Below are 25,422 nucleotides of genomic sequence, written 5' to 3' on the forward strand. Positions count from 1 at the left end.
CATCAAGTGACGGATAAGATGATCATCATGTTGACAATGCAAATGAAGGGACATCGGCGCGTGTGTTAATGTCTGGAGCAACAATGACAGAGAACATTCCTATTGCACCGGAGCAACATTTACGTGAAATTCCTCAATTTTTCAATGAAGTCTATCATGAACAAATTCCAGATTCATTTGGTATTCCTTCTGCATCACGAACAAACTTTTACAATCCTGAAAGGCCAGAGCTCGGTGTAAGAATGGTTTTTAATAGCAAAGGTGAGTTAATAGCTTCTGTGAAGGATTTTTCAATTCGGGTTTTGAGACGTGAATATATCGTTGTCGAAAGTTCTCCGACAATTTGGAAGGTCAAATGCAAGAACTGGGCCACACAAATCGATGGTCCGGGTTCAAACTCATTTCCTGTCCACATCGGTGGATATTGCACATGAGCTGGGCGTGCCTGTGACATAGATGCATATGTTATGTAACACATATTTAATACAACAAATTATATTCATGTACATATGTAGATAAATTTACGTTCATATGTAGATAAATAAAACATTTCTTACGATAAATTGTCGGTAGTTTGCATCAACAGGATGATAGCTCATGATGTTCGAAGGTACCACTGGCGGCGAGAGCACTATCTGTGAAATGCGATAATACCAACCAATATAGTCCACTGTGATGGCGGGCGTACCAGGTATGACATAGTCTCCACCAATCACAAAATTATATCTATCATTCCACATTTCTACAAAATCCGCGTGATATGTCGCCCAATCGAAGTTGTTCCGGCCTTGTCGAGTCAGCCTATGGAAATTGTCGAAGTTAGTAGCAGGTGGCGGAATACCCTGACGCATTCCGAACTGTCGGAGACACCGCTCTGGTCTATGCATCTCAACGATATGAAAATTAATCAATGTGCATGCCGACCGACATAGATGAATGCTATTTTCATCCAGAATTCTGCCAACCTCCGGAGACTCCATATCATAAACTGTCCATAGAAACTGAAGCAAATAAAATGAAAAAAAGATTAGCAATTTCATAATATATAAATAAGATTAAAATTGTAAAAAAATTTCAAGCTCTAAACAACTAATTTATATATCTACATGTCCTTCTACCATCCTGTCAAGCATATCTCTCATTATACGGACCGAATGCTGGGCCGTGTGTGTCCAAGAAAATCCGCGTCTCCACCTGTAATTTATAAAAGTACACAATATTTTCATTTTAAAAAATAAGAAATAATAATATTAAATTTTAACTATTTTTTATTAGTACCGTGCGCCGTATGGTGGGAATGGTAGATCCTGCTCTTCTGAAATAGATACCTGTTGAGCTCTATCAGTGCAAAGAAGAATAATCCTAGACCACACCCAAATCTGCAATAACATACAACAGAAATAGTCAAATCATAAGAAAAAAAGTACAAAAAATATAATGACCGTATAAATGTACAAATACCTGCAATATCTGAACTGGGCCACACAAATCAACCTTCAAACTCATTGATGTGTCGCACAACTCTCTATAAAGATATGCCAACACAACAGAACCCCAGCTGTACGTATTCACAAATTCTATGTCCTCAAGGAACTGCAAATACATAAGTTTCACAGCAGCACCTTCCGAGTCCGGAAACATACATACACCAATGATCATTAATGCAACACAACAAGAATATTGTGTCACCTCCTCTTCAGTGCTCTCGTCATTAACCATATTATTTAGGCAATGGTCTAGCAAAGTGGTTAGATAAAGATGTGCACCTTTAATCTGAGAATATGTGGGCGTAAAACCCAACCAAGTAGCGCAGCGCTGTTGTAAAGTATGTTTATTGTACGCGATATCTACACCAGTGATGGGAATGCCATCAATATTCAACCCCCAAATAAGGGCAACGTCCTGCAGAGTGATTGTTGCCTCGCCCACGGCTAGGTGAAATGTGTGTGTCTCACGACGCCATCTCTCAACAATGGCTGTAAGCAAATGATTATCATAATATTTAATAGGACCACACTGAATGACACCATAGAAGCCCATGCGTGCAAGACATAGGCGGACACGGAGGTGAATCCCAGCATTAAGCAATCTCCAAAGACATTTGTCTGACCGGCGTGGCGAAATTATTGCATCCATATTTTCAGCGTTGATATTAATTGATATGTGTCTATCCCGCAAATACAACACATTCTCCGTATTTTCAGCCATCTTGCAAACAATAAATCATTAATTAATAGTTATTTATTAGTAATAGTTATTTGTTATAAAATATATACATTAACAATAGTTATTTATTATAAAAAAATATAACATGTAATTACAATAAATAAATTAGTAATATTTATTTATTATAATAAATACATTAGTAATAGTTACAAAACGTATACATTTATTATAATTAAATTAAATATACTTATTATTATATAATTAATATTATAAGTATTTGAATAAAAAAATTACTTCATGAAATTAATATATAGATATTAATGTTATACAATTAATATTTTAATTATTCAGTATTAATATTTTAATACGTGATGCAATTAATATATAAGTAATAACAAAATTACGTGAGTCGATTAATATTAATATATAAGTATTAAAATTATACAATATAAAAGTATTAATATGTACGTATTAATATTATTTTATAATTAGAAAAATATAGTATCAAAATAGTTATTATTATACAATTAATATTATAATAATTTAAATAATATAATTTACATTACAACTAATTCTAATAATACAATTAATACAGAGTTATTATTTATAATTCTAGTTAATAATTAGAATAGAAAGATTGACAGTATTTTTTTTTCCCCCAAATATTGTACTTCAAAGTTCTATGTTGTGAAATTTAGCAATGTATCACTTCTCTGCTTAAATTTTTGTGTATAAATATATAACATAATCTAATTAACTTAGCTCTAATTATTTATGATCTATGTGGAATAATACTTATTTATAACATGTAATTCCAATAATATAATTTATAATTATTGTAATAAAATTAAGTATAGTTATTATTATTACTTAAAACTATTACGATGCGGTCATAAAGTTCTCGGTATCCAATAAGTACAATAATACAATTAATAATATAACTATTGTGATTACTTAAAATTATTATAATTAACTGACAATAATAAATATAATAAACAAAAAAATAATTCAAAGACTTACGTACGCTAAATGCACTGAAGTCGCCGAATGAAATTCTCGCAAAATCGGAATAACTAGCTGAATGAAAGTGAGACCGAAGGAAAAAAAAATTTGATGCGAATGAAAGAAATTCTCCTAGAATGTGCTCAATTTAAAGAGGGTGAGAGCCAGTCACGGATTCTAATAATCCGTGATAGTCTGCCACGGATTCAGAATCCGTGGCAGACTGTCACAGATTCCATGAATCCGTGACTTTGGTCACGGATTCTCTGCTTTTCCTTTTTTTTTTTTTAGTTTTTTATTTTTATTTTACAAATGTCACAATCCGGGACTCACTGTCCCGGATTGCAATATTTTTGTAAAACTCCCCACTTTGCCACATTATTATAATGAATTAATTAATTTATAATATTTTTTAAAAAAAAGCCTTGCAAACCCATTATTGTACTATTAATTAGTTTATGGAAGAAATATTACACAAAATTGATTTCAAGATAACTAAAAGATAAAAAAAATAGTTTAAAAAAATTCAAAAAATCCATCTTAATGCCAAATGAATTAACACAAGCCACAACATCCTACGCACGTAAAATTATTAAAACTAAGTAATTACTAATTAATATTTAAAACAAGTTCATTGGTTAAAAAAAAAGAAGCTAAACACCTTTAGATTGAAATTGGATCGATGAATTTTGAATATATGGATTTCGGATATATTCAATTTTTTTTTTTTGTAGTGTTAAGGAAACTAGACCAGTAACTTTAAATTCAAACTTCCATATTTATATAGTATTTTAATGTTAATTATGATGGATTTCAAGTTCACCAAATAAATGAGGCAATTGAAATACATTCTAATTTGTGTAATTAATGTGTAAATAAGTAAATTATTGTTTTAGGATTTCATCGATCGTTTCATTGTCAAGAATAAAAATATAATCGAAATCCATGAATTTCAAATCCATATTTCCAAATGCAACAATAAGTAATTTTCAGTTCATGACATTTTATTTTCGTGCCCAACTTGTGTCGTAATTATATACTAATATCCTCTATCATTTATCTACCTTCTCTCTGCATTTGCATACACATTATTAACTGTTGGAAAGCAGAAAACCCTCATATCTCGTGGAGCTGTCCTCTGGATTTAAGGTAATTTAGTATATAATCTGATGATCAAATGCTATTTCATTTCATGGATTTTGTCATGTCTTTCTTGTTGTCAATTTATTTTGTGGGTTTTTTTTTAGTTTTTTTAGTTTTTTAAGTCAATGCAACTTAATTTATATCCTACATCTATTTCTTGTTACTTGCTTTGATTTGCTATTTTTAGATTGCCAGTGAATAAGCTAGGCTTTGAGAGAAAATAATTCTGAATGCTTCATTAGATCTCCAGCTGATATTGAAGAGTTGCCCTTCAATGCAAAACGAAAGGCATTCTCGTACGATGGGTGAATACAATTAATGAGCGCCTTCAGTGAGCCAAAAGGGTAGTTCCCCAGCTTCCTTACGACAAACTACATGTCTTTTTCGAGGATTTATTTTATCCAAATTACACTGTAAAAGCTAGCTTAGTACTAGAACAATGTTTATAAACGGCTAACATTGATTTTTTAGGCAAAGAGGCTCATACTGTCAATATCATTCAGATCAAATTTTTTATTTTATCTTATTATTTTTAATATAACATTGTAGTTTTGGTCAGATATGTAATTCAATTTCAGTCATTATATTTCAATATCTAGCAATTTTAATAATTTTCTACTAGGAGTGATAATGTGACATTGTACACATTGTTTGACATCAAAAAAATACTAAAATTATCACATTATTAAAAAAAAACAAAGATAACATAACAAAAAAGAAATTTGACAAATTTAGATTAAATTTTTTAAACACTCATAAATGTGACTGAAACCCACAACTCGTCTTAAAAATCATTGATCCATTAATAATACTGTTTAATATTTGTGTCTGTAGAATAAGGAATTAGTTATTTAACTTTCACACCAATATTTGTCAAATTTAAACAGGAATAACTCATACCATAGGAGATCCATTGCTGCAGGCTTGGTTCAAAGAGTGTACCAACTCGAAAGTGACCGGCATCACAACCGGCAAGGGTCTCAAGCCCTCGCCGCGCCGGCCGCCATGGTGGGAATTCTTCAATTTCAGACTAATCCAGTCCTCGTGGACGATCATGACGTCTCCTACTTTGGCGCCATTTTCGAGTTCAATCTCCACATCCTCCAACACCTCTCAATTCTTTATTCCAGAGGCCGCCTCCACCCTATGTAATCGCCTTCCGGCATCATTGTGAAAGCCATCAACAGGGCACAAGATTTCAAGCTCAACGTCCACTGCGTACTCAATAATTTTGAAAAGAGAACAAGGGGTTTCACAGCGGGTCCGAAGCAGTTCGAGAGGTGGCCAGCAGGGTGGACTTAGGGAACATTTGGTTGGCGGGATATTTGCTGGGAGCATCCATTGCGCTCACCATTGGAAGCTAGGGAAATGGCAAGAACTGATGGTGATAATGTAAAAACTTATATATTCAATCCTTCGTTCATATTCCCTCCGATCGACCGGATAAAAAGCGACAAGTTGAGGCTCGGGTTGAGGTTCGCAAACAGTGTCCTCACAGCAGGGATACCTATGGCTGTTAACGGAAGAAAAAAGGCCAGAGAAAGTGACGAGTTTACCATGTTGTCGTCTTGGGTGCCGTACTTATTTATCCACCCGAAGAATTTAATTTGCAGCGAGTACGTGGGGTATTTCGAGCCCAGGGAGAAGATGGAGTCGATTGTCGCAGGAAGAATTGGGTACGCAGCATTCTATTGGGAGTGTCGTGTCGGCTGCTAGAGGGAAGGTTTGCCTTGGAAATTAAGATGCACGTAACTGTGAGTATTGTCTTGCCTTCTGTATAACAATATATAGTTGTATTATTTGAAGAAAATTTATGTAAACACAGATAGTTACATAGTAAGAGTTAGATGTCTTACTTCGGTTGGCTTATATTATTGAGAGTTATATACATGTATCTGGACTGGACAATCATATTTTTGAGTATTAGAGTTGAGTTAAAATCTCCATCTCAATCTGATATCAAAGCTCAGCTCATCGTTATATATTGGACTGCCCTTTTAAACCATTTTATAATGTTTTGTGAACATCATCCAACAGTTATTCATTTCTGAGCGTGGGTGAATATGTCAGATGTCACTCGTCGGTTGGAAAATTTTATTTTTGAGATAGTTTTTGGGGTTGAATTAGATATAAATTCATATATATACACCTAAATATTTCTAAATTAATACTGATTATCACCTAAACTTCTAAACATACAGTCACATGCATACGAAGTCATTTTAACGGGTTTTACTCCCAAGATTCTTACTCTCAGATCTCATTATCAATTTGATCCACACTTCCAGTTAGAAAATGCTCTTTAGTTCAGTCCTGTGGGTGTGAATCCATTTAAACTCAAATTAAAGGGGGGAAATCGTTAATTGTGATTAGGGGCAAGAATGTACGGTGAAAAATTTAAAGTCAAACTTCATTAATGGAGCATTTCCTTTAATCATTCACAATTCATGTGATCAGTCCAATAATTGTTCAAAGAATTTAAAAGCCACCGACAATATGGGAATATTTCCTTTATTTTAAGCAATTAAACCCACCGACGGAAGAGGACTTCATTGCCCGTTACCAATTTTATAATATTTTTTAGAGTAAAATTCGATTTCATTTTACAAATTAATCACGTCCCATTCAAACAAATGATTTCTATTTGTGCTTGGGTATCAAATATCTAATTAGTAGTCCACCAATGAGTCCAAAACTCGTGAAAGCTAGTAATACATTTACAATTCCCTTTTAACACATACATAAACGTAGATTTATTACTACATAGTAAATCAAGAAAATCATATCAAGAATTAATTCAACACAATCCCTTATTAGCTTCATGTGTGTTAGTAAAATAATTCAATTTGAGAGGCCGGACAAGAATGCGACCCCGGTCGAGGGCAACCAAGATGATCCATGAATAAGCCGTGCCACGGTGAACCTGCTGGCCTCCTCCTTGGACTTAATGACACGATAACCTGGCCATTTTACGCGCTGCCCTAACGAGCTACCGAGACCATAATTCATATACTCGCCGTAGTACAATGTGTCTAGTGCAAATGTTGCATTCCACTCTAACCAACCGCTAGGGTGAATGTGATCTCCCATGTTGGAAAGCATGTACACCGTTCTCGAATATAGCTTCCATGGTCGCCCTAAATATGTTGGATAGGCATCCTTTTCTTTCTCAAGATCGGGATCCGCCACGAGGTTGCAGGCATGGATCGAAATGCCAGTGTTCTGGTTAGGATCTTTGCGATTCTGTGCGGTGATTGTATTCTTTTGAAGTGACATTGGCTTACGGGCATGAATGGTACAGCTTTGGATAACGGCTGCAGCGTTACCGAATATGAAGTCTACGGTGCCATATATGTCGCATTCACGGTAAAATTGCCTCTGGGAGTGAATGTATAGGGTGTCTTGATATCCAATGATGTTGCATCGGAAAATCACTGCGTGATCGGCTCCGATACGGAGCGCCACAGCTTGGTGCTTGCTCGGTCCTGCCCAGTTTTCAAACGATATGTCCCTCGCAATGAAGCCAGCTCCAGTTGCCGCTGTATATGCAAATTAACATAGATACAATTAACCATGGTCCACCATGAACACACTTTTATCTTCTTCAAGATTCATATACATAGCAAAGTGGAAATAGCAATAATAATCGTGGAGAAGAGTAAAACTGTGATCAAATCAAAAGTGCAAAAAGGTGGAGAAAAAAGGAATTTACCGAAAGATGCGGTGTGGAATGTAGTGATGTCGTCAAATATATTTCTCCCACCCGAAATGACCGTCTTGCCCTTCCCATCTCCGATCAACATCACATTCTTCTTCTTCCTCCCCACCTTCAAGTTGTTCTCTTCATACCTAACAACAAATAATTACACTTAGTAAACACAAATTCACCCTCACACTTTTCGTTATTTCATAATTTACCCCATCATTATTCGGAAGTACCGATAGAATGACAATTATTTCACCAAGAGGGAGTATATATTATGGTTAATGGACATATTATGTGTTTTGTTTTTAAAATTAGTCATTTCATGTGTGTTGAAATGTGGAATATGTCTATTTTCTTAACAGAAATTACAATGACCATTTTAAAAACATTTTCGCAAAACATATTATTTAATTTGTTCTATCGAACGGTTTTGGATCTGATGATGTGCATAACACCATCGTTGGATTAATTGTATTCTATGTACGGTGAACATGATCCAACGACTCTGCATTAGATTCTTATTCTATTATTAAGGAGCAACCAACATCTTCCCACCTATCATTTCCATAGTTAAACTTAATAGTCAACATTCAATTATCATAAAATGAAACTACGACTCATTGACATGAATTGTTGAACAAATAATGTATACGTGATAGGGACAAATAAAGTTAATGTAATTATTATTAAAAGTAATTAAAATGCAAGCAATCTTTCTAAAAATTCATAAATATTCTACTGAGTAGGCAAATCTACGAAGCCAGGAAAAAAAAAACCTTTAAATCATGGTATTTTTTGTTTTTATGTATGTTTTACCTTTAGGGTCCTCTTGTAATATTTGACGAGTAGGTCTCTTGTAAGACGGGTCAATCCTACCGATATTCACAATAAAAAATAATACTTTTAGCATAAAAAATAATACTTTTTCATGGATGATCCAACTAAGAAATTCATCTCACAAAATACGACCTGTGAGACTGTGTCATGCAAGTTTTTCACATATTTGATCTGCCCCTTTTAGATTTCTATAAATCATGAATTTCCTTTTAGTGTGTGTTCAAAAAGAACTTTTACATATTAATAGTGTTTTAGCAGAAGAAGAGTTTTAATTCCAAGGATGTTTGATCTATAAACGTGAACTTACTTTCCTGCCCTCACATAGATTATAGTTCGACGACTGCTGTGCTCCGGCACCTTCTTGATCGCCTCCGCGATCGTCTTGTACGTTCCATTCCCATCATGCGATACGATTATATCGGCATTGATAGCCGTCACCGGCATGTCTAACATCATTCGATCTTTCCGGGACAACCACGACGGAAAATGCTCGTGTTTTTCCACGCTGCTCAATAATCGCCGCCGGCGATTCTGTATTGGGATCCCGGAGAAATCGTCGTTACCGCCATTGGCAGCGTAAATCGCGAGTGAATTACTCACGAGTTCGGATAAATCCTTCAACCGATCCGACATTTGATTCTTCAAGTCTCCTGTGAGTTGCTCGAATCCTTCATTGCAGGTGTCATGATTTGTCAGCGAGGCGCTGATCCAGGTTAAGACGTCCTGAGTCGACGAGGCGGCGGCGTCTCCCCCGCCAGGTAAGACGGAGACGAGTGAACGCGTGAGGAGGTCCACTGAATCGTCCAGGAGTTCGAGGCAATCCTCGTAGGCTGATCTCTCGTAAGAACCCATGGGGAGGTTAGTGAATCCGGACGCGTGATACAGAGCGCGGCCCACTCGCTGTAGAGTCATGTTAACGGAAATGTGAACTAAGTCTTTGTCGGAGGCGCCGAGTGCGCCTGGGAAATCTAAGAGGGAATCCAAACAAAGAGACTGGTACAAAGTTTTGCTGCAGGTTCTTGACATGGCTTGGGAGGGATGCCGACGACGGAGCTTTTCGGCCGTTTCTGTGTTTCGGAGAGTCACCACCAGCGCATCGCAGATGGCGGACGCTACCATGAGAGTGGCGGCGAGGATCAGCAGAAGCTTGAGTTTGGATTTTTTTGGTTTCAAGGTGTGTTCGTTGTTCAGGCTCGGGGCAGAGGAGCCTTTTGGCTCGGTGGGTCCGAGCCTTCCATACTCCATCTGCTTGAGCTGAGTGATCTAGAGAGGGAAGAAAGTCGAAAGAGACTTTGGTGTACGCCAGTCGAAGCTGTGGCTTTTATAAGTAAGCGATTGGACACATTTTTTGAGGTCGATTTATACCAGTCGAAGCTGTGGCTTTTACAAGGGAGACTTTCGTATGCCGGGGGAGGGGTTCCGGCCAGTCGAAATAAAACTCTAAAGGCCGGCGATTCTATGCACAAAATTTAAATTATTTGTATGATTGTATATTTTATTTGGTCGAGGTAAGAGTTAATTAGTTCTTTCTAATTTGATAATACCATCATAAATTGTATTTTTTAACAAATAAATTTTATGAAACGAATAATTTATCTGACATAATACATAAAAATATATCATCTTTATGTAAAAAAATTATCTTACACTTTACATATAAATCGGATCAATCCACTTAATAGATCGAATGTTCATACGTGAGGCGTCCACTAGATACCACCTCACGTTGCTTGTGGCTTTGGCAACTCAATCTCCTTGGATAAAAAGAAAAATGTTTCAAGACAAAAGCTTTACAAAATCTTGAAATTTATTGATAATAAATATTTAGTATTTGTCAAAAATTTGTGTGAGACGGTCTCACGGGTCGTATTTTGTTATATAGATATCTTATTTGGGTTATCCATGAAAAAATATTATTTTTTATGCTAAGAGTATTACTTTTTATTGTGAATATCGGTAGTGTTGACCCATCTCACAGATAAAGATTCGTGAGACTGAATACCTACTCTTAGTATTTTCATGGGTTATGTCTTAAGGAGATTGAGAATAAAGATTTTGGCAATTTTAATTTCTACAATTTGTAAACTCACTTTGGGAGAATTTATTTTATCACCATAGCTTTTAAAAGGTCTTTTTTTTTTCTAAAATAAAATATTTCTCGATTCAATGATTTTAGCTTCTTGTATGTCGGCTATTTAGTACATATATATCCCCTTCTACATATTTAACACAATACATAAATTTAAACACACCCAATTATGAATAATATTTTAAAACAAAATGAAAAAATAATTTACCTATAAATTAAATCACACCCTCCATATATATTTTATTATTTTTAATACAATTATATATCATCACGTTATCATATATATGCACATGGACGAGTCACGTACTTTATAAATTTTATTTGCTATCGAGTTCCATTTTCTTCGAATCGGTGGTTTGGTATGAGGTCGATGTCCGGGGATTAGCTGGCTTCTGCTAGGAGAAAATCCCCTCTTGCAAAGAACTGGTTTCTTTGTAGCTTTTCGATCATTTCTTAATTAGATCCAAGTATATAAATTGCGGAATTAAATATGAAATACATGTTCTGCCATTGATGTTTGTCTTGTTGGAGCTCTGGTGATCAACCAAAATATTTAATCTCATAATTATCTTTCTAATTACCATACTCAAATCCTCCTCAAAATCACTCCATATTTTACGTAAAAAAAATATAAACAAGACTTCTCTTTTAAATCGAATAACTCTTCTAAATTGAAATAATAACAACGTACACATGCAACGCGTGTATCTTTTATTAATAAGTATAATGTGTGTTTCATCACATTCTGATGTGAATGACGATACGTATATGACCGACCATATGTAGCCCACCTAACTCACCCGATACACATGGGTGCCCCGGTGATCCACGAGCATGCATGTAGCCTCCCTCACTCTCTAGCAAATTTTTTTTCCATTGTCATATTTTTGTCTAAACCATAAAGTTTTGAACCTCAAAGCATGTGGAAAATACCATTTCTACTCTCCTGCTTCATTATTCCTCAATCCTCTATTGCATTAGATGGACACCTAAAAAATTGCAAATATTCCATTTGAGAAAGTAGTAAAAAGCAAACAAAAGGGAATCATAAGCTCGTGTTATATTTAAAAGCACGAGAATCTACATAAAAGCGAGTGCCCTCTTTCTACATTTATACAACTATAGTTGGGAAGTTGAGTCTGTATTATGTTTTAATACAACATGTCACGAATTTTTATTTTGAATTTAGGTGAACTATTGTATTAAATATAGTGAGAGCACTACAAGAAATTTCACATTCAAGCACATTCAAAAGACAACGGTTTTATCAGAAACCGTTGTCTTTGTGAATTTCTTCCTTGTCGAAGACAACAGTTTTTTAAAAATCGTTGTCTTTTATGAGTCAATGACAATGGTTTTAGAAAAAAGTATGGCATTAGATCTCAAGCGAAACTTAATGGTTTTAAAAAACGACACGAAATCAATTTAAATTAATTTCAACAAGGGAAGGAAACCGAAGTAGATGCTTTTGCAACTTTAGAATAATAATAAATTTTTTTAAAAAAAAGAGAGAGAACGCATTTGTTACTTTGGATGGTTCCATCTCCTTTAAGTTGTTCTCAAGTGTAGAATAAGGCGTAAAGGGGTTCGAAAGAGTCGCAAATATATATATGTTTGCATGGATAGATGAACTTTTTATATTGTGAAGATTTAAAGTTAAAATGGGAGCACCATTATTGTATCTTTCCTATAGTACACTTGCAAAAAGTTGCTCATCTCTAACTTCTTTAATTAGACATAATAACACGTTCAATAATTTAATTAAATTAATTATAGTATGTTAAAAAAAATGTTGGTATTATTTTAAAAAATGTTGAAGCATATAAAAATTGTCTCATCGGAAAATTTGCGTTGATGTTTGTCAGCTAAATTGCCAATGTTTAATTTTCATATAATAATTTGGATTATTTTTGTTTTCATTATTTTTTTCACGCAGCCATTAAATCAACCAATTATTGTTTATTTGATATCGATGATCTTCTATATTACTCATATAGGGAGAATACACTACAAGAAATTTTTAAATCAACAACACACATACGACCGTTGTTAAAAAAATTTAACAACGGTTTTAGTTAAAACCTGTTGTCGTAGAGCGTTTTTTTAAGCAAAAGACAACGGTTTTATAAAACCATTGTCTTTTGAAGGAAAAAGACAACGGTTTTATAAAAAATGTTGTCTTTTGTGGGTCAAAGACAACGGTTTTTAGGGTCAATGGTTTATAGAACCTTTGTCATAGCATTTATGACAACGGTTCTGTGAACTGTTGTTTATTAACGTGTTTTTTGGACAATCGACAACGGTTTGTGTAAGCTGTTGCCATATTTAGCACGATTTTTGCAAAACCGTCGCTAAATTTGATTATCAAAACCGTCTCTATTTCAAAATTGCGACGGTTTTACTAACAACCGTCGTTATATTTAGTGACGATTTTACTAAACCGTCGCTACATTTAGCGATGGGTAAAGGTAAACCGTCGCATGTTTTCACGTAGCGACGGTTTTCATAAACACGTCGCTAATATTAGCGACGGTTATAGCTTTATCGTCGCTAAATATAGCGACGGTCATAAGACGGAATTTAAATTTTGAAAATACCGCCATAATTAGCGACGGTTTTGTCATTAATCGTCGCTATTAGCAACGGTTTAACCAATAATCGTCGCAAGATTTTCTATAAATACCGCCACTTTCGATCCATTTTCTTACCCCTACCTCACAACACTTAAAATTTTTCTCTCTTACACAATTTTACCACTTCACAACACTTAAAATTTTCATCTCTTAAATGATTTTAGTTTCGATTTAATGTAAATTTTTTCCATTTAATTTTTGGTACATTTTTTTTTTCACGGGAATTTTTTTTTTATCATAGTAATATTGTAAGTTTTTTTAGATTTATTAAAAGTAAATTTTTTTTTATTTTATCGAAAATATTAGCGATGGCCATCATGATACAACCGTCGCTAAGGTAGCGACGGAATGCATGAGCAAACAGTCGCTAATTTTAGCGACGGTTTCTTAATTCCATCGCTACATTTGTAGGCGACGGTTTTTTGATCCGTCGCTAAATAGCGACGATTTTACATAAATTCGTCGCTAATGTTGCAGGCGACGATTTCTCATAAACCGTTGCAAATTGTAGCTACAACAACGAAAAAAAAGTCGTTGTTTTTGAGCGCACCTTTAACAACAGGGGCTTTAACAACAGTTTTAAAAGACCTACGACAACGGTTTTCACCGTTGTCATAGGCTTTTTTTCTTGTAGTGATATAAATTATATTATACAAATTAAAATATATCTCAACAAAAATAAAGAAAAACGATGAGCTTTTTTCCTACGATTTTGAAATATTAGACATCGTTTTGTTTTATTTTTCCTCTTCATTTATGTTTATAATTATTTTAATATATATAATATATTTTTATTCCCGCTACATGACGTACATCGATAAATCAATATCAATAAATAATATTTGATTGATTTAATAGTTTTTGCTAAAAAAATTAAAAATAAAATTCAAATTATTGAATGAAAACCAATATTGACAAATTATATAAAAAAATTCCAGACATATCAATTTAATTGATTAAAATTTCATTTTCCCCTATTTTTGGAGATAGATATCATTTAGACTTGCAATAAATTTAAAATACAAAATTGATAATATTTTAGAAAATACCTAATTTCTTTTTTAATGTTATTTTATAATAAAGATTTCTAAAACAAAAATTTATAAAACTATACAAAAGAAGAAAAAGAAAAATGGATATGAAATAAATGAAGTCCATTGAAAAGGTAAATTTTTGTTAAAACATGAAGTACAGGAATGGTGTTTGGATTTGTGAAAAAATAATATTTATCTTTAACTGGTTTATGCTTATGGGTCCTTTCTCAGAGGTTGCTTGTTTCAAAGCCACAACCCAAATATAATGATCATCTCCCATTCATCATGCAAATAACTGATTGAAACGCCCATTTAATAAGGAAACTACAAATGATTTCCAAGAATCAGTTAACAAGCTATACTTGATATGTTGAACAGCAGAAGTTTAGCACTAGAACACATCCCTTAAGCAGACACACAAAAGCCAGAAAACACGTAAAATCTTACTCAAAAATCAACGTGCTCAATCAACTACAAAGATTTGGTACGCAGGCGCCAGCATCTGGATTCTGCTGTTCTTTCCATATTCTTCCAGTGACTCGAAGCTTAAGCTCTTTCCTGTCACCTCCAGAGAAAAAGAGGGCCATGTTTCTTTGAATAATAAGCCCATCGTGGCTGTCTCTTACTTTACGATGGCTATCTCGAACACTTCGTGGTGTACCCTCGAATATTAGCTTCCTGCCGTTGGCTCCAACCTCTAAACTGTAGCTGAAGTTGCGGGATTCATTCTCATCGCCCATGAAACGAAGAAATGCCATATAAACTGGTGCCATTCCGAGTTGAAATGCTTCAAAGTGAAGGCAGAAATATTGCCCGAAACAATGGAATACCTAATGAAAAACATGGAAATGGACAAGATTAAGAATGCAGACACCATATAAAAAGTTTAGACAGGCACTACCAGCATGTCAAATTCTATACTATTATCAGGTGGCATATACTGCAAGTGTTGATGACATTGGATCACGCGAAACACAATAAGATCCACATAGATTCATGTAGAACCAAAAGGTGTATCACATGATCTAATGGTAATGACTATATGAATAAAAATCAGCACGCATAGCTTGGAAAATCATCTTTGGACTCACTCAAATTAAGCAAAGAGTTTATTCATTCCGAATATAGAAGATTACAGAACACTACAATATATGCACAAGAAGTCATCTAATTCACAAAAGAAATAAATTAGAGGTGATCTAAAGCCAGGAGAAAATCAAGAACATCATAGATTCATGCTACTGTTGCCCAAATCAAATCCAAAGTACCTAAAAGGGACTGTGAACTCACTGTTAACATCCAAGTGGCATTTTCTACTTCACGAGGGTTTGACTTCACATAGCGATGATTAAAAGTACAACCTGTGTGCATGTCCACTTTATGATCATCTTTCAAATGGGATACGAGGAAGGGAATGTCCCCAGTAACCAAGCACTCCGATCCAGCATAGGGACAACAGTATGGTCTGAAATTGCAAACTGCTTCGTGTTTGAGTTTACTATAATATGGAAAAATTTCCAGGCATCCCAAAGAATAATATTTGCAAGGTAGATCTAGTGATTCAGCAACCTTCTCCAGTGCCAAGCACCGGATGTCACCGAGCTCTTGCCTGCATGTAGGGCATCGATTGTGCACTCTTGTCTTGCACGTTGAACAGAGAGTGTGCCCGTTGTGACACTGTAAAAGAGCACATTATCAATCAACCATGCTTCATGTTACACAAATAAACAGGAACTAGATATTGTTTTCTAGCTTGTAAAGTTCTCTATCAGTCAAAGCTCAGGAACACTAAATCATGGCAATACTAAAAACAATATTGGATAAAACGAAAAGTGACAATGTCATTATCAGAATCTTAAATCCCAAATGCAAAAACATCCTCTCAAGCCTTTTAATACAGTACCAGTATACGCGACTAATTTGTTGTGTCCTGTTTCACACAAATTTTAATGTATTACGAAACATAACTTCTCAATTTCCAGGTATCTCATACATAAATATCCTGAAATTGAAAGAGAAATAATGCAGACTTAGATACTACAACTGTATATTTACAAAAACTACAGCACAAGCCAATCAAAATATTGAAATAGAATTCCGATTCTGAATGAAGAAAAACATCTATGCTTGCGGGAGTGCAATTTAGCTTTTGCATATTCATCATCTGAACTAGAAAATTCTCCACACATCGCCATCTAATGCCAAAACTACATTAATATATTTCACCTAAGAATAATGCAACCAAGATTATCATGACTGCGTAGATGCTGTGATAACCCTAGTAAATTACAACAAATCCAATTAATCTAATTCAGTTTCAAACAAGTAAACCAAAGCATCACATTCCAATGAACACGTAACGGAATGCATATTGAATCACAAGATTGAATAAACAATATACCCAAAGAAAAGGATATACCCCCAAAAAGCTCAAATAAGAGAACTAAGAGAAACAGCATACCTGATGAATGGGTGGGTACATAGAATTAGTACAGACAGGGCATTCAAGCAATTCATGGACGCTTGTCGGAGCCATTCCAGAGGGCACCATATTAAGATTCTTTGAAGAAAACAAATGGGGGTGAGAAGAAACTAATGATTGCATCTCTTCATCTTCAATGTCATCCGATGAAGAAAAACACTCAACGCTCTCGATTTCAATTGTTGCCATTTAAGTACAAAACAGAAATATGACAACAGATCCCACAGATCCAATCTTCCACGAATATATAAAATGCACACTCCGTATATTGTATTTTTTGGCAAAAAAAAAAAAAAAAAAAACAGAGATGCTAACAAGGGAAAATACAATCTTTTGTGGAAATCTCAAAAGCCCAGATCTACGAGTCTAATGATTGAGTGCGATATCTTCTCCCCACCTCGAAAAATCCAACCTTTGGCAGAAATCCAAATTGCCCACTTTCAAAAACTCATATTTCCTCGCTTATAAGTCCCTTCAGAATCTTCTCTTTCTGAGTAATCTATGAAAAAAAATGATTTGAAGGAAACCGTAAGAGAGATCGATAATGTTCGATTCAAAAGAACCCAACAAGAATCATTTCCTTGAGAAGAGGTTCTTTTCTTCTTCTCTCTCTTTTTCTGGTTTTTGGGAGGAGAGAGAAATGAGGATCGCCGTTGGTTTTGAAATGGGATGTAAATCCAACGGATACTATCATAGTATTATGTTTCACCTTTTTTTTTTTTGAGAGAGTAGTCCTTTATTCGTTGAGATTTGAGTAAAAGAAAATTGGGGGATCACTCGTTATGTTGTCTCTTTGATTAACAATGTTGGTTGTAATTTTGTAGAAAAAGAAAAGTTCATTTGTCCTAAAAAAGTTGTTTGCCTCAAAAACTACACTATTTTATAAGTCAATATCGATAAGACATATTTTAATCTAATTTGACTCAAAAAATATTATTTTTTAAGTTAAAAATATTATTTTTTTATTTTAAATACAAATATAAAACAAATCAAACTGTCTTATATATATATATACACGTTTGTGAAACGACGACAAAATAATTATCCATCTTGTCCATCAATATTTTCCATTTCTTTTCTCATTTCCGGTATATGTATTTGTGGATAAGATAACATTCGCGACAAAAGGTGAGGGGCAATATATTATATGTGGAAATTAGTTTTTTATCTCGGAAAATGGAATGCTTTATTTCCTTTTTCATGCATAAGATATATTAAATAAATTTTATAAACTGATATAAACTGTGAATCAACAAAATTATTGATAGCAAGGACCACTTCGGTTGCACAAAAAATTTTGTGAGATAATCTCACAGATCATATTTTGTGATGATACAAATCTTTTATTTGAATCATTCATGAAAAAATGTTACTTTTTATGCTAAGAGTGTTACTTTTTATTGTGAATATCAATAGGATTAACCCGTCTCACAGATAAAGATTCGTGATATCGTCTCACAAAAGACCTACTCTTTCGGTTGACCCGTAAAAAAACTCATATTGTTCCAATAACTTGTAATAGAATCAATTCGCATATGGTATAATAGTTTTAATTTTCAAAATAATAACTTTTTCAAACAATCGATTTTTATAAACGCTAATATAAAACCAGTTTTTATTTACCAGTTTTTTATATAAAATAAATAAATTTTATAGATCAGAGATATTATACACAAACTATTGTGCGAAAGATACGCGGCCACAGAAGTCCAGAGCAACATATTATGTAACCATTAGCTACATTCTTTACACAGTCCCAGCCTTTTTCAACCAACTGTCTCAGCTGCAGCACCTTTAGGTGAGTTCGACGCAACCGAACTGTAAAATGGTAGTCAAAAACAGTAACAAGATGAGCGAAAACAAGGGCCAAGGCACATCAATCTATTCGTTGTCACGTATTCATGGAAGAAATTTTTAAGAAATCTTACTCGAGTTTAGACAAAAGTTTTCTTGCTTCCTCAGTTGCAGCACTTGCAGCATATATGGCCAACTTTTTCACCTGTTAAAAAATCAGAAATTGATCACATATATAAAAGAAAAGATTCGTAATATTTCCCTCGAAGAAAGACTTTAGAGGGCACTACCTCTAGAATATCTTGCTTGGATCTGTGAGATTTTGGAAGTAGCCGAAATTCTTGAGTCAAACGCATGCATTCCTGGATATTCTCAGGGGATACAAAGTCCAAAGCGACTTTCATGGAGGACTGATAAATATATAAATAATAAGATTTCAGTAAAGAGTACATTAGCCATCAAAGCAACATAGGAACAAGAGTTTACAATCTGAACCGAGAATAAACTTTAGAATTTGAAATGAAGAAATCAAACTCAAGCGATTAAAAGTTATAAAAGTGCAGAACATAGAGTTCAACATATTCATCACTCCTAATCCTCTAAGAAAATTCTGTAAGAGATATACCTGTCTATTCCTCACTTGGTGGGGGCACCCTGCAGGAATGAATATAGCCTCACCGAGATATTGCTCGAATGTCCAAGGTTCAATATCTGAAAATGACGTAAAAATCATATTAGAACTGCTTGGTCTGAACTTGAATTAAATCAGTCTCACAAAGAAAAACTTACTGAACTCCAATTTCAACTGTTTTTTGTGCCTTTCATCCAGGAAAAAGGCCTGGTCATGGATAGGATGTGCAACCTAAAATCAAAAGCAATAGGCCAAGTGAAATATTGGATTTCAGAATACGCAAGAAATTTCCATGATAAAGTTCTTACGGAGGCCACAGGAGAATGATCGAGATCAAAAAATTCTTGCTGATGCTTAAGCAAGTATTCGATTATTTTGGGCACATCCTGCCGACGAAAGATGTCCCAAACAGCACCACCTCTAGCTATTTCAGGACGGTTCATCCCATTTGGAGTAGAACCCATCACAGAAGACTCGATTCGATCTTTATTATTGGCATCGCATTTGTTATTCAAGCAATCGAGATGCTGTACTTGATGAGTATCAATATAGCTGAGTGAATCAAGACGATCATCTAAAGTGCTATTCAGACCACAGGCTTTATTTAATTCATGTGTATTATTTTCCCTTTTCTCAGAATTCAGAAACTGAGATGGAGAGTGAGTATCAAAGGTAGCATTTTCACAAATCTGGTGTGACAGAATAGCAACTTCAATGGGTTGCATATCAGTGTTGATGGCTGGTGTGCCTTGCCAAAATGTCTTTAAATTATTTTCAAGTTCTGTCCTCAACTTAGCAATCCTTTGGCTCTGAAACGAGGTATATTTCACTTCCGCTGTGTGTGTCAATATATTTACCTGAACAAATCCACATATTCGTCATGACGTAAAGATAAGTTTACTATAAAATCAGTAAAATATAATTATAATATAGCATAATCATAAAACTGGCAAATATCATGACTAAAATTCAAGCCAACGCATCAAAAAGCACCAAGGTCTGTTTCGTAACTTATAGAACGATCAGAAATATCTAAAGATCTTGAAGCAGTTTTGCAATGCAAGCAATTCAATTGTCCCACAGAAAACTTGATGAACATGTTATCTACAAAGATAAGATCTGTAGTGAAACTAACTTAAGAAACAAAGAAGGTGTTTTGGACTCCAAATTTGGAAAATGTTCAAAAAAATGGATTCAAAGAATGCAGATGAAAATTGAAAACAAAAAGTGCAGACCATTTGACGACGTTAATGAAGATTCTATAAGTGATTTCACTCTTAAAAGCAAGGCCCGATGGTTGCTAGACTAAGTGTCATCTCGTCCATATTCAAGAAATTAGCTATCGGTGAATGATCTTAAAATCAGTCATTGCATAGCATAGATAAGCTAACTCATAGAGTTCACGATCACATATTTTCCAGATTCTAGTTTTCTTAGGAAAGAAACAACCACAAAAATACTGAGAATGCAGGTCCCAAAAATAAAAAGGTGCATCAGCCAACCACAAAACATGAATAGTAGCAGACTTTTCACAACAGCATACCGCATCAGAAATGTCACAGTGCAATTTTGCAACAGAATCGCCTTTTCCAAGTTCTCTCTGATATCCATAGGCAATGTAGGTCTTGGGTCCCAAGTCCGGTTTTAGAGCACCTTCAGGAAGTTTTGTAGCAAGATTCAAGAAACCAGATCGAGGATGTGTATAATCGCCGAAGGGAAGCATGGCCATAAACTCAGCGTCATGTCTGGGCAAACATTCTTTAAAAGAACTTGCAGGTGGCCAGTCCTTTAACTTCAGCATTTCAGGCCATCCGTTTTGATGACTGCGTCCCTCTAAGTAGCCTTCAAAGAACTGCCGAATATTAATCTCAACCTATAACATTTGAAACCAAATATTACAAAATTTCTGCGTCTAACATAGAGCTGTTAACTGCAATTGCTGATGTCTAGTACTATTTGCCAGAATGCGATTTGCCATAGGACAGAACTGGCGTAGAATGTTTTTAAACAGCACTTTCTATCATCATAAATTACACTTGTAACAGATTGAAGGAATAGAGAGTCCAAGGAGGAGTACACAGAAGTGTGTATGAAAGATGAAAAACGTACAATTCATGAAGCATACATCGAATGCACGTACACGAGAAGTACCTGACACCAATCCAAGCAATCAATAGCCTTCACACAAAAAGTCTCTTCCTTTAGTTTTTTGCTCGCATTCTTGAAGGCCCTCAGCATAACCATGGGCTCCCAACTAAGACCAGAGGCCTTTGCCATGGCATTCCTAACAATCACAGGTTCACCTTTCCTCCAATGCATTTGAAAATGTTCAAACTCAGCATCTCCAAGATCAATAGCATTAGGACAGTACAAAAAGTTATCTTGACTGTATTCCCGAAAGGCTGATTGTCTTACATTACAACAGACATGGTCCTCTTGAGCAGAAGAGGCTGAAACACACAAATCACATTTTTGCGAGAAGCCTACATCTGATAACTGATAATTAGTAATGAGCCCCTCAGTGAGCCCAATTAATTTCTCCACCCGATTAGCATCAAGAATCCGTCTCAACTCTAAATTCCCAGATTCACAACCACCATGCTCTTTGGGAGGACATGGTATATTGCCATCAATTTTGGCTTTCCACTTAGGGGAGCCATAAAACACATTTTCTATTATCCCATTGGCCGGAGGAATTATTCCCAACTCTGAAGACTTGGGAATAATGATTTCCTGAATAGCTCCAAGGTGAAGACCTTTTCTGAGCTCGTAACAACAATCGAGACAGATATCATACGAACAGTCAGGATTGGGACAGCTTCTGTGGATATTCACAATGGATGTCTCGCAGTTGTTACTGTTGAATAAAGAGGATTTCCTTTTCAGATTTTGTGGCATCGTGAAGTACATTTTGTTAATAGAAATGACACCAACAATTCTAGAAACACTTTTTAAATGATTAGTGAAAAAAGGACATTACTAAGTAATCCAAAAGATTACGTCACGAGATTTGAGATCAAGCTAAAATATAGAGCAGAGGTATAGCACAAAAGAAATTTCAGATAGAAAGCGTATAGATTCAATCAAATACACGATATCAAAATAAGACTATCCCTAGCGAACAATAAAGACAGTCAACTCTCCTCCAAAAGTTAAAAATGTGAACGAAAAGCATACTAAATTCGTCTTGGTTTTCACTAAAATTAAATCCTCTATTTAAGAGTAAAAGAAAAAATGGTCAAGCCTTATTTGCAGAGAAAGCATACCAATATACTCGATCATCTTCTTCAAATACTCCCAGTGTCACATCTTCTTCATTAACTGGAACACCTTATATAGCAGAAACGCGAGGAAGGTTTTAAAAGTGTAATCATGAATTAGAAAGATAAGATCCAGCTACTTTGTGTGGTACCTCGTATCGTGCCTTCAACATCTAGTTCAGATTTCTGCTCTTGTTGTATATGTCTTAGGAGAGGCAGAATGTTGACGAGCAAATATAGCGATCTTTGCAATCTGATATTCTCACCTACTTCGTTTTCAACATCCTAAAAGAACCAAAAAAAAAATTCAGAATTCTTGGAACATTGATATGATGTGTGACAAAAGATCGGAAGAATTACATCATACATAAAGCCATCATACCTTTTTGAGCACATCTGCTTGAAGGCAAGCTCTGCAATTGCAATTCCCACAGCAAAATGGACATGATTCCTTCACTTCTTTCTTCTTTATCTTAGGATACCTATACCATTGAGAATTCCTATTTTAGCAAATATTTTCCTAGCCAACACGGTAATGATGATTATATGAACAATGCACATCAGTGGAAATGTACCATTTAGAATTTTATTTTCAAATGCACATCTCTTGAATAATATTTATGAAGTCACTTGTTATGCAAGAAAAATCTATTGTTAAACTAGCAGGTCATACAGTTACCAGTCTGAAACTGCAATTTTTTTATTCAGTAAATTCTAGAAAATGGAAGAAATTAGGAGCTTTGTTTACCACTTTGCGATGCATTCAAAACAGTAACGTTTCATGTTGCAATTTGAGCAGATGACAACACCTTTTTTATCACTTTTCAAGCATTGGTGACACATTGACTTCCGCTGCTTCTTCCGTATGGTAGATCCCTGAATAAATAGTTATCAAACTACAACAATTCAATTCAGGTACAAAAGGGAAGAATCTGGCATAACCCAGATTAATTTTGAAAACCCTCAACCTTTTGGCAAATATTAAATACTTTTTGGCTAATTAATTAATCCTACTGGTTTCAGTCCTCAACAAAAGTTAATAATCGGAATCAAAGACATTCGAGAATTTGGAAGTTACAAGATGGCTACAATATAAAAGCCCCGAAGTGACATGATGCAGTGAATGATAAACACCAACATGCATTCCATGAAAAGCAGATAAGAAAATCATATGCGAGCAAATACAAAAGAATTAATCGATTAAAAAAATAGCACCAATGAAGGATTTAGTATGGTAAAGTTAAGATTTGTCCTTTTCATTTAAATCGACATTCCTTCTATATTTACCAAAAAAACAGTCATGCCTTGCAAGCTGCATTTATGCCAGACATTTGATTCCCCCACTCAGCAAGACAACAAACAAACAATATCAATTTGAATGAGTTCCACGTGGTGGGCCTACATGTGAAAGATAAGCAATCATTTATAAACGAAAATACATGCATTACATCATGTCACTGCGAATTTAAGATCTTTCGACGGTTAGATTTAGTTTCACAAAAGGCACTCCGTGACAGTCACTTTATCACATTTAACGCTGAGAACATGGATGTCTAATTGTTTCTCGGACATGACATTTGAGCACTGAGGTCATAAACTCAATATAGAAACGTGTTTGACTTTGAATGAACTAATTACTGCTTCATTGTCTTACATCACCAAATTTTCATGAACATTTCAATTTAAATTTGACCCATGCTTAAACAAGCCTTATGATGTCAGCAATGCAGAAGAGCCGGGTAGGTTCTCAGAAAAAAATAGCTACCAAGTTGACTGGCTTTCAAGAACAGTGAGACATATAAATGTTTTGTCCCCATTAAAAATTTCCCCTTGATAGACTCAATAATAATGATTGTATACTTGGAAACCACTATCCTAATCCGAATTTGGTAATAAAGGCAAGGTTGGTTATAATGCTATTTATTCAACACCTCCAATTGGAATCAAATGTGGAGAAGAAACTCACTGACTTTCCCAAACTTGATGGCACTTTTGTTTTCACATTCTCATTGGGTATTTTCTCTCCCATGAATATAGATTCATAGCCCTCATTGATGTTTAACGTCAAAGGCTTCCCACTGCGTCTTTTTTGAGCCCTAATATATTCTCCAGAACTATCCATCCATTCTTTTCTTTTTAAACCATTTGGCTCACACTTAACCTTCTCTGTAACGCTTTTGTATATACTCTCACCACCAAGATTCATCCGATCTCTCTCTGCAGCAAGTGTTTTCTTATTCTTCAAGCCCTGATGTCGCCCTCGTCTGTCCTTTTTAATGAGTTCAGCCCCAGGTTTGATACTAGGAGCAACATCAACTGTTGTTTCGCTATCCTTTTCAACTGCAATGCTCTGTTTCATATTTTTTGAACCATGCGGCCAACCTTTGGAATCTTTACTCTCATTAATCCCATTCCCATCTCCATCAACTGCAAAATAATCACCTAAGATCCCCCTGAGGTCATCAGATATGGTTTTTTTTTCTTTATTCGAGTTCTTTCCTTTATCAAGTCTCACTTCACCAACACCATAGTGATCTTACAGTGTTAACGGTGCCATGGTCAATTTCAGATGTGAGTGCTGCTTTTCTTCTGTCATTTGAGTAACTAGGCACCTCAAGTCCATTCTTTTTTACAAGGTGCTCAAT

The 25,422-nt window shown here is 34.9% G+C and overlaps 4 protein-coding genes and 1 pseudogene across 4 annotated transcripts; 1 reads left to right on the forward strand and 4 right to left on the reverse strand.

Moving 5' to 3' along the window:
* Positions 1–208: 208 nt before the first annotated feature.
* LOC142538419 (serine/threonine-protein phosphatase 7 long form homolog) lies at positions 209–2,208 on the reverse strand. Its single transcript, XM_075643740.1, has 5 exons — positions 1,462–2,208; positions 1,279–1,379; positions 1,107–1,194; positions 558–1,001; positions 209–445 (listed from the first exon to the last, which is right to left on the reverse strand). The coding sequence occupies exons 1-5, from the start codon at positions 2,206–2,208 to the stop codon at positions 209–211; spliced, it is 1,617 nt and encodes a 538-aa protein (XP_075499855.1).
* Positions 2,209–4,629: 2,421 nt separating this feature from the next.
* Positions 4,630–6,052, forward strand: LOC142538420 (GDSL esterase/lipase At4g10955-like; annotated as a pseudogene).
* Positions 6,053–6,995: 943 nt separating this feature from the next.
* LOC142540331 (putative pectinesterase/pectinesterase inhibitor 61) lies at positions 6,996–10,325 on the reverse strand. The gene is made up of 3 exons (XM_075646397.1): positions 9,162–10,325; positions 8,024–8,160; positions 6,996–7,850 (listed from the first exon to the last, which is right to left on the reverse strand). Exons 1-3 carry the CDS (start codon positions 10,097–10,099, stop codon positions 7,153–7,155), a joined length of 1,773 nt encoding a protein of 590 aa, XP_075502512.1. The 5' UTR covers positions 10,100–10,325; the 3' UTR covers positions 6,996–7,152.
* Positions 10,326–14,869: 4,544 nt separating this feature from the next.
* LOC142540332 (E3 ubiquitin-protein ligase SINAT5-like) lies at positions 14,870–17,877 on the reverse strand. Its single transcript, XM_075646398.1, has 3 exons — positions 17,072–17,877; positions 15,901–16,287; positions 14,870–15,440 (listed from the first exon to the last, which is right to left on the reverse strand). Exons 1-3 carry the CDS (start codon positions 17,279–17,281, stop codon positions 15,078–15,080), a joined length of 960 nt encoding a protein of 319 aa, XP_075502513.1. The 5' UTR covers positions 17,282–17,877; the 3' UTR covers positions 14,870–15,077.
* An 858-nt stretch (positions 17,878–18,735) lies between these two features.
* Positions 18,736–25,136, reverse strand: LOC142540333 (lysine-specific demethylase JMJ27-like). Its single transcript, XM_075646400.1, has 13 exons — positions 24,744–25,136; positions 23,526–23,653; positions 23,160–23,259; positions 22,930–23,062; positions 22,784–22,847; positions 21,669–22,374; positions 21,061–21,390; positions 19,826–20,374; positions 19,676–19,748; positions 19,512–19,597; positions 19,177–19,296; positions 19,021–19,091; positions 18,736–18,910 (listed from the first exon to the last, which is right to left on the reverse strand). The coding sequence occupies exons 1-13, from the start codon at positions 25,134–25,136 to the stop codon at positions 18,859–18,861; spliced, it is 2,805 nt and encodes a 934-aa protein (XP_075502515.1). The 3' UTR covers positions 18,736–18,858.
* Between the last annotated feature and the right edge of the window lie 286 nt (positions 25,137–25,422).

The sequence above is a fragment of the Primulina tabacum genome, chromosome 3 (genome assembly GCF_025594145.1).
Source record: "Primulina tabacum isolate GXHZ01 chromosome 3, ASM2559414v2, whole genome shotgun sequence".
NCBI classification, from domain to species: domain Eukaryota; kingdom Viridiplantae; phylum Streptophyta; class Magnoliopsida; order Lamiales; family Gesneriaceae; genus Primulina; species Primulina tabacum.